This window comes from Gymnodraco acuticeps, unplaced genomic scaffold (genome assembly GCF_902827175.1).
Source record: "Gymnodraco acuticeps unplaced genomic scaffold, fGymAcu1.1, whole genome shotgun sequence".
NCBI lineage: Eukaryota > Metazoa > Chordata > Actinopteri > Perciformes > Bathydraconidae > Gymnodraco > Gymnodraco acuticeps.
In genome coordinates, this window is record NW_022990856.1 from 271,336 (window position 1) to 286,117 (window position 14,782).

The window sequence follows — 14,782 nt, forward strand, 5'->3', positions numbered from 1 at the left end:
ATGGATACCCTGCCTGGACTGGACAACTTGGTGGCCAACACGGCCTACCTGAAGGCTCAGAATATCAATCGCAATAAGCTCAGAGATCAGTGGATATCTCTTTCGCTGCCCAAACCAAGGATGTCCTCCGATCTCCAGGCTTCAGTGGGGAGGAATTACGAGTCACTGTGTGAGCAACAGCCCATTGGGAAGAAGTTGTTTCAGCAGTTTCTCCTGGCCTCTAACTCTCAGTACATGGTCGCCACTGAGTTCCTGCTGGAGCTTAGTGACTGGAGCTTTGCTGAAAAAGAAGCCAGAGAGAAGGCCAAACAGGGAATCCTTGCTAAGTTTTTTCAGCCCGGGTCCAGGAGTTTTGTCTCATACTTTACAGGAGAGGCAGCTGGAATATGCATGGTATTATCAATCCAAAGATTTGATGAGGAGATGTTGGACGAGTTACGAGAAGCCACAAGAGACTTGCTGAGGGACAAACCGTTCGTGGAGTATCTAGATAGCCCTTATTTTTACAAGTTCTTGCAGTGGAAGGAGTACGAGAAGCAGAAAATCAATGACAGATACTTTTATGAGTTTAGGACTTTGGGAAAAGGTGGTTTTGGTGAGGTAAGTTCAACAAATCCCAGCATCTTATTGTTGAACATGTATGCAGAATGGCCATTGTTAAGTAAAAGTTGCATTGTCTTACTTTTTAAAATCCCAGTAAAATTATTAGAAACAAATGTAAGGATGCCACAGCAACAGTTATAACATTGAATGTTCCTCTGTCTTGCAGGTGTGTGCAGTGCAGGTCAAACACACAGGCCAGATGTACGCCTGCAAGAAACTGGATAAGAGGTGCTTGAAGAAGAAAGGTTGCGAGAGGCTTGCCCTTCTGGAGAAGCGGATCCTGGAACAGGTCAACAGCCTCTTCATTGTGAACCTAGCTTATGCCTACGACAACAAGAACCACCTGTGCCTGGTCATGGACCTTATGAATGGAGGAGACCTACATTTCCACATATACGAACTTGGGGAGCGAGGTATGTGTGTGGAGCGTGTTGTTTACTACGCCGCCCAGATAACCACTGGGATTCTTCACCTGCACACTTTGGACATAGTGTACCGGGACATGAAGCCTGAGAACGTGCTTCTGGATGCCAAAGGACAGTGTCGGCTGTCAGACCTGGGATTGGCTATGGAGCTGCCAAAGAACAAAAAGGTTTGCCAGATGGTAGGTGTGGTGACATGTCCCAGATTAACCTGCAGTGCTCGCCATCATACATTGACACTGCAGTGCCCTGTACAAAGCCTTGATTAGATTTGTGCGACACAACATAACCTCCATCCTAATCAAACTGTTAATATATCGAATATTTGCTTGGTTTTCTCATTCGTTTATCAATATTTGCTATGTGTTATACTACTTCACTGCATAATTGTTCCCCCACCAATACAAGCAGTTTACCGGAAATAGAAATGATTATTCCTATTTCTGCTCTGACGTCTGACAGACAACATAAGACAGCATGACCTTGTTGGACTCAACCTAATCTGATTAAAAGGGGCCTGACCTTCTCCCCAGTTGGACGCTACACTGGCTGATCACAGCAATGTATGGAGGACTGAGAGAGCCTGTTAGCATTAGCCGGTTAATCTGTGCTCTACTAGTACCAGATATGGCTTCCACGTGTCTGTCTAAGGAGATGAGTCAGGAGATTCTCAGCAGGCTTCACTCACAACAGAGGAGATACAGAGTGAACAATAATGCCCACTGATCTGATTGATGCTGTTATGCAGCATTTTTTTAATGCAACAGTGTCTTATTGTTTCACATTGTATTATTCTATCTGTATGTTTTGTTTCCAAACTAAAACTCTACACAGAATAATAACAAAAATGTCTTTGTAGGAGAGTGATACATATTTTAAAGTCACTAAAACAGATGTAAATATTACCGTCTGATGTGTTGGATTGCAGTTAGCTTTAAAGCAAATTTTCATCTGCACACCGCACTTGTGTAACCTGTTGTTAAATATTTCTCTTTCAGTGTGCATACAATGCTACAGGTCATAGCAGTTGTTCCTCAGTTTGCCTGAGACTCCTCATCACCAGTTTTATCTTCCAATAATATTTAAGGTTTGAATAAAAATGCAAAGATGACATAAAAGTCCAAGTAGAAATATGTTCTGTAGGCCCCAGTGCCCCGAAAACAAAGGTTTATGTTTATGAGATCTCCCTCATCCTTCTTTCTCTCCACCCTGTTTGTGTTTTCAGGCTGGTACGACTGGTTACATGGCCCCTGAGATCCTAAAGAGGGAGGCCTATCGCACATCTGTGGACTGGTGGTCTCTGGGCTGCACCATCTATGAGATGCTGGCTGCTCGTTTGCCTTTTAAAGACTTCAGGGAAAAGGTGCAGAATTATGAGGTGACTCGTCGCACTCTTGAGGATGACTGCAAGTTCAAACACAAAAACTTTAATGATTCCTCCAAAGATCTCATCAGATGCTTTCTTAAGAAGAAGTCGGTGCATCGCCTTGGGTGCCGGTCAGTGAAAGCTTCACATTTCTAAAGCCCTAGTTTATTATCATATTATGGATAAGGCGCCATGGAACAAATCATCAGTCAAGGAAATGAAAAATGTCACTTCTTCGGTAGCAGTAAAAATATACGCTGTTGGTTCAATACAGTCTTTGAATAAATAAGAGTAGCCTATTGCTAGTAATAACCTCCAAATTACAACCCTGGATGAATTCAGAAGGGAACAAAATAAACCACTGCAGCCAGAGCACAGACAACAACAAGACCCATATCCCCTTCTCTACATTTAAGGAGAATTTTGTTTTCAAAATGACATCAAAAAATTAAGTTGTACAGTTCAGAAAGCTTAAGTGTTAAGTTTGCTTGGAAATGCTTTTGTGCTTTTGACTATACAAATGATATTTTTTACAGACTGAAAAAGCTTGAAAAAAGAGAAAATGATTGTATTGTTGAGGTTCATAAAAACAACTGGCTTCCAGGCACCAAAAGGTGATTCGTAGCAGCCAATGCACTTCTATAATGTTGGACGTTTAAGTAAAACATGAAAAAGTTATTGACTATTAATCGTCTTTTATTAATTTTCTGTGTAAACTTTTTTTTCGTTAAATAAAGCAATTTGCAATACAAACACAGAAAGTGTATGCTACATAAAAACAAGCTCATAGTTTCCAAAAATCCTCATTATTTTTTTATTTGCTAACAAATCCGAATTTCCACCAATCGTGAAGCTATTGCTTGCCTTCAGGCTTTACTAAGTATACTTCCCTAGTGTGTAAATCAGGCACATATGTGTGGCACATGTCAATTTCCATGTACCACTGGTTCTTCAGTAATTATGTGTATTCATCAACGTTAAATCGAACTGCCTTTAATTTAAGAAGATATTATTTTGTTATACTTACGTAGTTTCATCTTGTAGTTTTCCCCTTCTTGCAGGATGTTGTTTTGCCCTTTGGCCACCCAGTCTGACTGAGGGCTGCCTGTATAAGGTTGTCCTAATCCAACAGGTGCAACAAATAAACAAATTAAACTAACAGTAGACTAGAGTGAGGGTCTAATCAAGCAAGTTAAGTAAAAACACCTGAGGGGTTGTAACTTGGGTGGTAAGGATTCAAAGGCTATATTGTCATATGCACAGATGCAACAGTAGAAATGGCAATTCAAATCTTAAATCCCGAGCTCCTCCAACAATGCAACATAACATATATATAGGACATACAACAATAAAACTAATTTAAAAAATAAAAATATTAGAATAGATTAGAATAAAATAGTGCAGATTATGTTGCAAGAAATGCAGATGATGTAAACTATGTACATGTCAGAAATAAATAAAGCAATAGGCTTAATAGTGCAGAGAATGTCGTATTCGACCAAGTAAATGCTTCTCTTTTAGAATCTGTATTCTATTGTTCTTTTCTAGTTTGTTTTTAAGCGGATTTGTCTGTCCTGCAACTCTGTTAAGAATGGAAATGTATAAATAAATTAAAAGAGACATGTACAGTATATTAAGCTGTATGTTATCGTTCTATAATGCAGTTTTGTTCACTTTAAATGAACTATCCAAACACTTTTATTGCCCAGGTTAATACCTTCGCCTTCCTACTGCTTTTATAACCTTCTTTCCCCACTCTAATCATTAAATGTCTTTTGTTTCTTTTAAGCAATGTCAATGACGATCCACGGGACCATGTGTTTTTCAAGAGCATCAATTTCCGCCGTCTGGAGGCCGGGCTGGTTGATCCGCCATGGGTGCCCAAATCCAACGTGGTCTACGCGAAGGACACAAATCCTTTAATGGAATCCTCCATCGTCGAAGACATTCAGTTTGAGCAAAGGGATGAGGAATTCTACAAGAAGTTCAGCACAGGAGCAGTCTCCATCCAATGGCAGAAGGAAATGATCAACAGTGGTGTGTTTGATCATCTGAACGACAAAGAAAATAACTGTAATGGCTACAACAACAACGAGTCCAGCATGTGCAATATCTTGTGAGAATTTGATCAACTGAGCATATTTATAAAACACAAATGTCCTTTACTTGTATTTATTTAAAAAATCCAAAGTGCCTGGTTTAATACCAAATGAAGTAGCTCAGGTATAACAGACACTTGCCTTTTTCACAAATCTGTGTTCTTCTTCCTAAAGAGGAGTTCTTTTGAAGCCACAGCCAAACCTGATGGGACCTCTGTTGTATGGGTCAAATAAAACCACAGTTCTTGTGTTCATGCCCAGATGCAAACACACGCTGACATTGTACTGCTGCTTTATAATTTGCGCTCTATTTTGATGAGTCAGCAGTGCATGCATAGTTTCCATTACATCACTCAGCCATTTTGGCAGGTCCTAAGTGTTTACATGTGTCTGTAAACAAGCGTTATAGTGGTTGTTGGTCACTGAATAGCAGTAGGATTATTATCAGTATTTGCAGTAATGTGCCAGATATATTACACGGACATAAATTCCATGAATGCCTTTTTGCTCATGTGAGTGGACCGTGTAATGCAACCTCAGTGAAGTCTCTCCGTTGCAGAAGTTCACCACTAAGAGCCGCTAGACACCCATCAAGTGGGACTGTTCATCATCCCCATTATTCTGCCTGTGCTGCTGAGGTATTTACAAGCACTGCATGACTTGTTCAGCTTTTACAAGGGGATGCAGGGAGATAAATTGTCGTTGTTTTCCTCCAGAGAAATACACTGAATTTGTGGTATTTTACAAGGCAATACCAACCTCCGTTATTACCCCCCAAACCCAGCCTGTGTTTACAAGCTACACACAACCTAAGAAAAAGAGATGTTTACACGTACTTCATAAAGCATAGCAACAACATCTATTTAGCTTTTACACATGCTAAGTTCTTGTAGGTGATGTGGACTGTTTTTCCAACTACATGGCGAGCTTCTCGTTCCATGTTGATGTTAATTGTTAAAGTATTAATCCCTTAATGATTACATGAGAAACTCAGGATATTACTTTTAGGTGTTTTTTCAGGTATGTTTGCCTTTATTTGATATCGAGCGTAGAGAGGAAATAAAGGGTGACTAAATCCCCTGGCAATCCTCAATATGCGGCACATGTTCAATCATGTCCTAGACCTTCTGCTACCAGGATGCCCAAGGTGTCTTTTTCTGAATTACAGTATATTTGACATTTTACCTCTGTTTTACTTCGTTCTGGTTCTTGAGTCTTATATGAAGTGTCAGTGCATAACAGTGCCAATTGTAGTTTGTAATAGTTAGTTGTGATTTTAAAATGATGACTTGAAATGTTCTAATATTCTGTGACCTTTTGGCAAATAATGATTATACCTTTTAAAGCCATGCGTGTGTTTTTCTACCAATGTTTCATGCTTAATTTGGTTAGACATTCAAGCAGGTTGACAGCAATGTTCATGATTTGTGATGATAAAAAAACTAAGCAAATGTCTTTCTAATTTTTTTTTTTTACTTATGTTGCAAATAAGTCTTTTAAAGGATGACATTTTCAAAGATATGCAGTTATTTTGATCCTCTTGTTGCTTATCTCAAGGCACACATCTCTCATCATGTATCCAAACAGTCTCTTATAGTAACCATTACATTTATATTTACAACATAATGCCACCTCAATATTTGATTCAGAGTGTATCTTTCGTCACTCAGTGTATCCAAAACCTCAGACACATTGAAGTAATGAGGGACACATAAACATGTGTTGTGCTAATTCGAGGGGTGACCTTACAGGGCTGAGAAGTGGTTCCGTTCACGCTCAACTGTCATGAGATTAGAGGGTGGTTCAGATGGAAATCCAAGACGCAACCTGATCATCGGCGGCTGCGAAAGGCAGAGTGGGGAGTCCACTGCGGACGACGTGACGACAAGACAAACTCGGGAGAAGGTCTCCAGGAACATGTTTTTACCAGGTGCCTACAAGCCTCTTCCAGGGATTAGTTTCCCCAAGAGTCAACGCTGTAACTGCCCTCCAATTCACTGAGTGCATAAGCTACTATGCAACACACACACACACACACACACACACACACATCCATACAGCCGGTAACATCGCACAAGGTTGCATATGCATCTTCACAAACTTGTGTTAATGCTGATCATGCAGGCAAAAATAAAATGACATCTTAATGTATACTCACTTACACACACACACACACACACATACACACACACACACACACACACACACATACAATCACACACTCACAAATGCACACAGTCCATCTTATCACACAGTTGCACTCATGCATGCACGTACACACACATGCATCCATCCCATACTTGCGTAATGCTGATCGTGCAGGCATAGACATACACACACATCAAAATAATAAGCCTCACAACACCCACACATATTCTAAAAGAAAACCCAAAAACACACACACACACACATACACACACACAAACACACACACACATCTTATGTAGAAGCAGGCGCTTTAGAGATCAAAGCAGGACAGGGTGTACATTGATATCTGCGTTTGTTACATGCCCATGCTCTGGATTCACATCAAAGGCATGTGCCACACTTCAGCACAGCCCTGGCATCCTCAGGATGGTATCACACCAGCAATATCGCTGCTTCTCCCCTTTTTTGGCTGTGAATGTGTGTCTGTATTTGCAAGTAGGGGAACATGTGTGTGGCTGATAGGGATCTAAACATGAACATTGATTTGTGTCTATTTGTGTGTGCACAAGGGTGTGTCTGTGAGAGTGTGAGCATTTAGGATAGGTGAGAAAGTGGTTAAACAGTCGGAACAGAGAGGCCATTGTGTGCTGAGGGAAAGTGCGAGCCAGCCATGTGGGAGAGAGATTGAAGGAGGAAGAGGAAGGTTGTTCCACGCTGTCTCATACCCACTGCTAATGTGTTTTCTTTGTGTTTATAATACGTTTTTAAATTATTTAAATAGTGTTCCATTTGTATGCCATTTTATGACACAAAAATGTAGATATATTAGAAGTAAGAAGAGCAATGTTTTACCGAGCTACCAGCGTGACCCCGACCGCTCAGGAAGTGTTTAGTTTTTGGTTAACATTCAGTTTTTAAGCTTCATTGCTTGAATTCTTAACATTTCCACAAATAAGTGAATTCCTGCAGAGCCATCCAACAGAAACAGAGTGTGTGTGTGTGTGTGTGTGTGTGTGTGTGTGTGTGTGTGTGTGTGTGTGTGTGTGTGTGTGTGTGTGTGTGTGTGTGTGTGTGTGTGTGTGTGTGTGTGTGTGTGTGTGTGTGTGTGTGTGTGTGTGTGTGTGTGTGATGTTCTTCCCCACCGTGGCCCAATGGGCAGTTTCCATGGCAGTCAGACCTCAGACCATTTCCACTGCCAGGGGCTGGACAACGTCATGGATAGAGCCTGATCTCTCACACACACACACACACACACACACACACACACACACACCACACACACACCCAACACCCACCACACCACACACACCACACACACACACACACACACAACACACAACACACACACACACACACATTCATACCTACGTACACAGTACCACAATCTTCGCCCTTGTCGTATCACTGAACCATGTTTTGGTCGCTGCAAAAGTAATTTGTCTATGTCATTCAATCGCATGTTCAGACTTTAATATTTATTTTCTTTCAACTAAGGAAAGCTGCCAATGGGCCCAAATAGGGAATATAGCTTCCTGTATACTGTGTAAACCAATGTTTTGGGTTTAGGGCTACAAAGCAAAACTGGAACTCCATAAAAAATAGTACAATATCAACTAGGACAGTCTTATTGCCTTTGTGTTTTAGAGAGAAACTTTAGAAAGAAAGAAGATTTGAAAGAAAATCTAAATGATATCACTTTATGTTAATTCCATACACGTTTCTACAACTGTTCAATGTGCTGTACCAAAATGACACAGAAAAACTAGGGGCAGGTACAATTATTACAGCATACTGAACCCATCATAAGAAATGATAAGTCACCACGTGGAGGTAAATAGAGGCACAGAGATATATTTTGGTGTCAATTTCAGCCATTTGTCCATTATTTGTTGGCTAGACTGAGTTACTCACTGGACTATTACATTACATTACATTACATGTTACTTGTTAGACGCTTTTATCCAAAGCGACTTACATACTCAATACTGTGGGCAATCCCCACAGGAGCAATTTGGGGTGAAGTGTCTTGCCCAGGGACACAACGACATGCTGACTGCAGTGGGGTTTGAACCTGTGCTGCCCTGATCCGAACGCACTAGTCCACTGCGCCACACGCCTACCTTTTTTAAATGAGTTAAATCACTTTAAGATCTTTCCACATAACCCCTGGCAACTATGGTATACACATTGGGACTACACCAAACTTTTAAAACTACCATCCTACTTCCTAACTTTCAGTTTAGCCATTTCCGTGATCAGCACTCTGTCACATCTCTCCGGTCACCTGTCACAAGAAATAAGATTCTCCCCCACAAGTTGAAAATCCCATGGAAACAGCTTAAAGTTCAAAAAGTTACAGCATCCTGAAACCCGAGCTTGCCGGAGTGTAAAGCTTTCTGATGTTCCTCACCCCTCCACTGCAGGGTGATTGAAGATCAGCACATCAAACGAAGGGAGAGGGATATAATGATACAGAATACTCTATGAGGGAAACTCTTTAAAACCTCTCATCCCGAAGGGAAAAAACCTGTTGTGGTGCACGTGTTAATGTACTTTAATTACAGTACAACATGTTGCCTTTGAGGTGACTGACCGAGCGGGTTTTGGCATCTGTGATTGTGTGGACATCTGCGTGCGTGTGTGTTTGTGTGTCAGAGAATGAGAGAAGTGCTTTAGAAGTCAGTACTAAAGAAAATTATTCCACAGTGTGACACGAAAACTGAAATATAAGCTGTGGGGTGGTGTTAGTTTCTAAGAGTGTACCCAGTTTGATTTAATTAGCTATTACTTATTGCATTCTTTGTTAGCGGTGTAATATGGCTGACAGTTGGCACGGCAGCCCGTCTGGACTGAATCCAAGTCCATATCTGCTCCAAGACTCTGTAACCTGTCCCTTATAGTCTGTCAGTACTTTCAAACTCTTGATCTGACCATAAGTGTGTGTGTGTGTGTGTGTGTGTGTGTGTGTGTGTGTGTGTGTGTGTGTGTGTGTGTGTGTGTGTGTGTGTGTGTGTGTGTGTGTGTGTGTGTGTCCCAAATCCAAACCCAAACCGTCCCTGGATATCTGGGGTGTTTCTATACAGCTGCTAATGGATGAAATATTACAGACAAATCTGTTATTGAGTAAAGCTGGGTTTGAAGTAGGCAACGAGAAAATAAAACTTCTCTTCACACTCTGACCAAACTATGTGGTATTTCTTCACAGGTACTCCGCACACCAATGACTCATATGGCAAAAAGTACACACCTTGCCCCCTTTTACATTTATTATGGACCAAATATCAGTTTTTAGCAGAAGGTCTGGAGAGTTAAGCCGGAAAATGTGCCCCACTTGAGGCGAGAAGCCGCTGCCCCAAGTATCAAAATGTAGGTACAGTACCTCACATTTTGTTAAGTAAAATATCTCCAGACATTATGGTGTGCTCCACAGAAGAAAACAAGAAGATAATCCTGGTAGAACTCACAAGGCCATTGCTGGGATCTAGTATCAACGTCTAGGGCTGGTTTGCAGAAATGCAAACCATGTATGTTATAGGTATAAAAACAAGTATACTTGTTGCAATGGGTTGGCTCACAAATTAAAAGATTTTAGATTTGGAGATATTTATAGAATGTATTTATGTAGCACAATTCAGAGACAAGGCCATTCAAAATGATTTACAAAAGCAATGACGCATAAAACTGTTAAAAACAAAAGTTAGGGAACATTTTATAATCTCTTTGCAAATTATAAACCCCAACAAGAAAGTTTGGTTCTCAATTTGTTTTATTCGAGTGTCTGTTTGACAGTGGAAAGTCTTCAAGTTTGATTTTTATGAAACTTGGTGCAGGGTGTATCTGTAGCATGAGCCAGGAAGAACCAATTAAAATCAGGAGCGGATCCTAATCTCAGGGTGGATTCACACTCATATTTTAGGCAGGTATAGAGAACTCATCCCCTGAAGTTTTGAGCCTGTGAGCTACAAAAAGGAAAACATGCATTTTCCCCGATTAGGTCAGTTGCACTTCCCCTGCAGTATCAGTACTGCTGTTCCCAAAGGCTCTGGACACTGACGGGAAGGGAAAGATTGATGTATCTCTGTAAATGGAGCAGAGAGGAGAGTCAGATGAGCGTCATTTAAACTCCTTTGCTGCAACTGGAGGGTGTCATCCAATAAGTGTTACATGGCTAAAATCAAACAATGTGTTGCCACCAACAATAAATGAATTGAAGAATATTGATAATGTTATCAGGTCCAAATGACAATGATCCAATGCTCTGCAGTGCTACACATACTTAGCAGTCTAATTAAATACTGGGTAAAACTTGTATCTAATAAGAAACTTAAAAACTATGTGTGTTTGTGAGAAAATATTTAAAATGTTGGTTCCAAGATAGATAATACGGTTTAAACACTCTGGACGCGGCTTCCTCAGCGATACTACGTCTTATTTTGACAGGCAGTACTACTTCTGGCTGTTTCTCGTTGCAGGCCATCTCTTGGCATTTAAAACCCAACCGAGCTCAAGTAACGGCGGCCATAACTTAACTGTTGAGAATGCTTTCAGGGGTAACACGCCTAAAATCTATAAACTCCACACTGTAACCTTATATTTCTTATTTGTATCTCTAGCGAATGACGTTTAATACTCACGATGGATTAATGGGCTTTATCTTGTGATGATCATGAGGATGTGGTGGCGCACACACACATTTTCCAGCATAAACATTCACACACTGCCACCAGATGTTTCTTGACATGGTCCACTGTGACGCCAGGACATTTGTTTATCTCTGCATGCGTAGTTAACTCTCCATCCCCTGAACAACAGAGCGATGCACGTTTCCACTGCAACTCTTTTCCACTCACTCTTTTACTCCAGTCCACCACAATAACACAATGGATAGAAATATGAATCAGTGCACCTTTATTGCCAGTAATCACTCCTTTTTCTTGCAAGCAATGATACAAAATTATAATTGGAAAACATATAATCAGACTGAAATCACAATACTTTGCTAAAGGGTGACATCTGCTCTCTGGCCTGAAACACCACCAGGGAACGCATTTCTAAATGACTGCTTTAACAGACGTGCTGTGTGTTGTGTACTTGGTATTTATTATACTCTATGTGTATGTTTATTCCTCATTCTCACAGGTGTGTTTTTTGTATTACTTACTTCACTAGTCCTACAATAAAGTATATATATTCAAATTAGATTAAAAAAAGCATTACAACTGTCCTGCATCTCATGACTCTATCAATCACATCTACCACTGAATAACAATTATTCATCACAAATCAATTTGACCTTAAAGTGTACTCAATTTAATATGTTGGATATTTTCAAGGTTTTGTCTTCATTTTTGTTGAAAATAAGTATTATTAATCCAGTGTACATCTGTTCCTTCTTGCTTACTCAAAATCCACATACTATGCAAATTAAATTGCGATACAACTCAGACATGTGTAATTAGTTTGCTGTCAGATTAGTGTGGTTTATTATAACTTGGGTTTTATTTTTGGGGCACCTGTTCTATTGGTAACGTTAGAATTACAATTGTACAATAAAATTACATCTGTTACACCTTTTATTTTTTAAAAGGTGGGCCTGCACAATCGTCTGTTTATGACCCTGACTGACATGCTTTAACCATTTTTGCAAAATGTTCTAATGTTGTATGTCCTGCAGTAGATTTAATTGTATCTCCAAAAGAAGGTTCTCTTACTCAGCAAAGTCTCCAGATTGACTATAGCCCCACTCTGGCATCATGGTAAGGTGAATTAACAATGGGGTCTAACATACAGACTTAAAAGACCTATACCTTCAGAAATGTATTTTGCTATTAAAATAATATAAATAACAACTTCTCTCCACGTGTTTCTTTGTTAATCTCCCCTGTTTGAAATTCACTTCCTTGCTCCAAAGGTGAGAGTTCTACAAACAGCTGCTCTGGGTCACATGCTTTGTTAACACATAATAAGCGCACACACTCTTGTAAACATCAAAGTGTGACGCTTTTATTCTTTTCCCCTGTCGATGCAATGTCCCCTCGTTGCTTTGAACACATATACCATTATTACTCTGCTGGTGTGAGGAAAATGTCTTAGAAGATGTGGGTACACACACACATAACACTCGTACGCACTTAAAACACACACACACACACACACACACATATATACAGCCCAAGCATGTCTGAAAAGAGCCCTTTGATGGTGCGGCCCTCACTCCTCATTTGCCGTTTGAGTTGGCATTGGCAGAGTTCTCCTGAGGTCCAAACACACACACACACACACACACACACACACACACACACACACACACACACACACACACACATCCCTGAAAGCTTCATGGAGCCTGCAGGGAGTCAAACTGCTCTCACCTGTTGTCTCTGGCAGCCTAAGAGGGGACGATTAGCGCCCAGCACTGACAATATGCTCTTTGTTCCCCTCTTTCACTCACTCTCCCTCTCTGCCATCTCATACTCACAGTCTGTCACTTCTGCCACTTCTCATTTCTCCCTCTGCCCGGCCTTCTGTCTTCCTCTGTTTCTACCTCTCAATGTCTCTCTGTCACTCTTTGTCTCTGCATCCATCTAGCTCGCTTACTATTTCTGTCTCCCTCCCCTCTTTTCCCTCACGCTCTCTGTCTCTATCCGCCTCCAATGCCCTTGTGGCCATGCGAGCAGTCTGTGGAAAACAGTTGAGCACTTTATCACAGATCATCGAGGTAATCCGTGTTGGCACTGCGCACATGTGCTGCAGAGGTCTCGTCACTTGACCAGTCACAGCGACCAAGGCCAGATTTAACTCTTTTTGTTTTGCACCAATATCAAGACTTGGAGGTCAAATGTTTTAAACATTAGTATCGATGTACAGGATGAATCCAGCTTCAGAAAAATTTACGGTTGGCAGCACATGTTCCATTCTGAATGCATTAGCATGTATTAGTGAGGCCCGGTCATCCTTGACTGGTATGTGGGTGAGAGGGTGTAACAGCAGTGAGTGTGTCCCAGCACAGAGGTCGCACACAGCCCAATGTGACATTTCCACAGGCTGGGTCACAGATGTACAGCTGTATAAGTGGCCTTTATGACTGGAAGGGAAGTCCTCTGTGAGATGTACGGAAGCCAAACTATAGTTCCTCCTTACATTGGAAACATAGTGGACAGTGTTGGGGGAGGAGGGGCGAGGAGCAGAGAGGAAATACCTGTTTGTATTACATTACATTACATTACATGTCACTTGTTAGACGCTTTTATCCAAAGCGACTTAAATACTCAATACTGTGGACAATCCCCACAGGAGCAATTTAGAGTGAAGTGTCTTGCCCAGGGACACAACGACATGCTTTTGAACCTGTGACCCCCTGATCCGAACACCTACACACAACCCACTGCGCTACACGCCTCCGTATTAAAGAGAGCGACACTTACCCTAAATTACAGTTATATTAAAGAGGACCTATACCGTTTTTTTTGTTTTTTTCCTGAATTGTTATACAGGTTTTTGTGCATGTTAATGGTCTGCAAAGGCTAAAATCCAAAAGTTCCCTCCAGACACACACACCCACACACTCCCCCACTGCCTGAAACTTCTTCATTGGACTCCTTTGTTTACTTACATGACATAGTGACATCACTATGCAACTCTTCTTTTGGCTAGCACTCCTACAAATTGTGCGTGGCGGGGCATCTCTTAGCAATTAACTAATCACATCAGAGGCGGCCAGCTAACCAATCAGAGCAGACTGGGCTCTGGTTTCAGACAGAGGGTGAAAAGAGGAGCTGCAGAACAGGCTGTTACAGAAAAATAAAGACCTTTTTGAACATTAAAGCATCTAAACACATCATAGTAGAGGAACAAAATACTAGATGAACCTGAAAATGAGCAGAATATTTCCTGTTTTTTATCATTCATAATTACAGTTTACATTCCATGTGATGTTTCTGAAGCAAATACATTTAAAGTAAACATCATGAAAATCAGTTTTCTGACAATTTAAGGAAAAATTCAAATGAACTTGGTTTCACCTTCACTTAAAAACGAAGATAACATTTATATCGATCTGTTTCAGTTTGTGTTAGAGGTGAAAGAAAACAGTAGAGCACAGTTATATTATTGGGAGCAAACCATTGTTAATTTATATTTTTAAA

General features: G+C 40.7%; 1 protein-coding gene across 1 annotated transcript; it reads left to right on the forward strand.

Annotated features, from left to right (window-relative positions):
- On the forward strand, positions 1-5,164 carry grk7b (G protein-coupled receptor kinase 7b). The gene is made up of 4 exons (XM_034233222.1): positions 1-600; positions 770-1,207; positions 2,251-2,522; positions 4,181-5,164. Exons 1-4 carry the CDS (start codon positions 1-3, stop codon positions 4,509-4,511), a joined length of 1,641 nt encoding a protein of 546 aa, XP_034089113.1. The 3' UTR covers positions 4,512-5,164.
- The last annotated feature ends 9,618 nt before the right edge of the window (positions 5,165-14,782 follow it).

Bases quoted from the DNA above. Each gene is read 5' to 3' on its own strand.
- grk7b (XM_034233222.1), top strand. From the start codon at position 1: ATGGATACCCTGCCTGGACTGGACAACTTGGTGGCCAACACGGCCTAC. The intron at 601-769 runs GTAAGTTCAACA...TCTGTCTTGCAG, and splicing joins GAAAAGGTGGTTTTGGTGAG to GTGTGTGCAGTGCAGGTCAA. The intron at 1,208-2,250 runs GTAGGTGTGGTG...TTGTGTTTTCAG, and splicing joins ACAAAAAGGTTTGCCAGATG to GCTGGTACGACTGGTTACAT.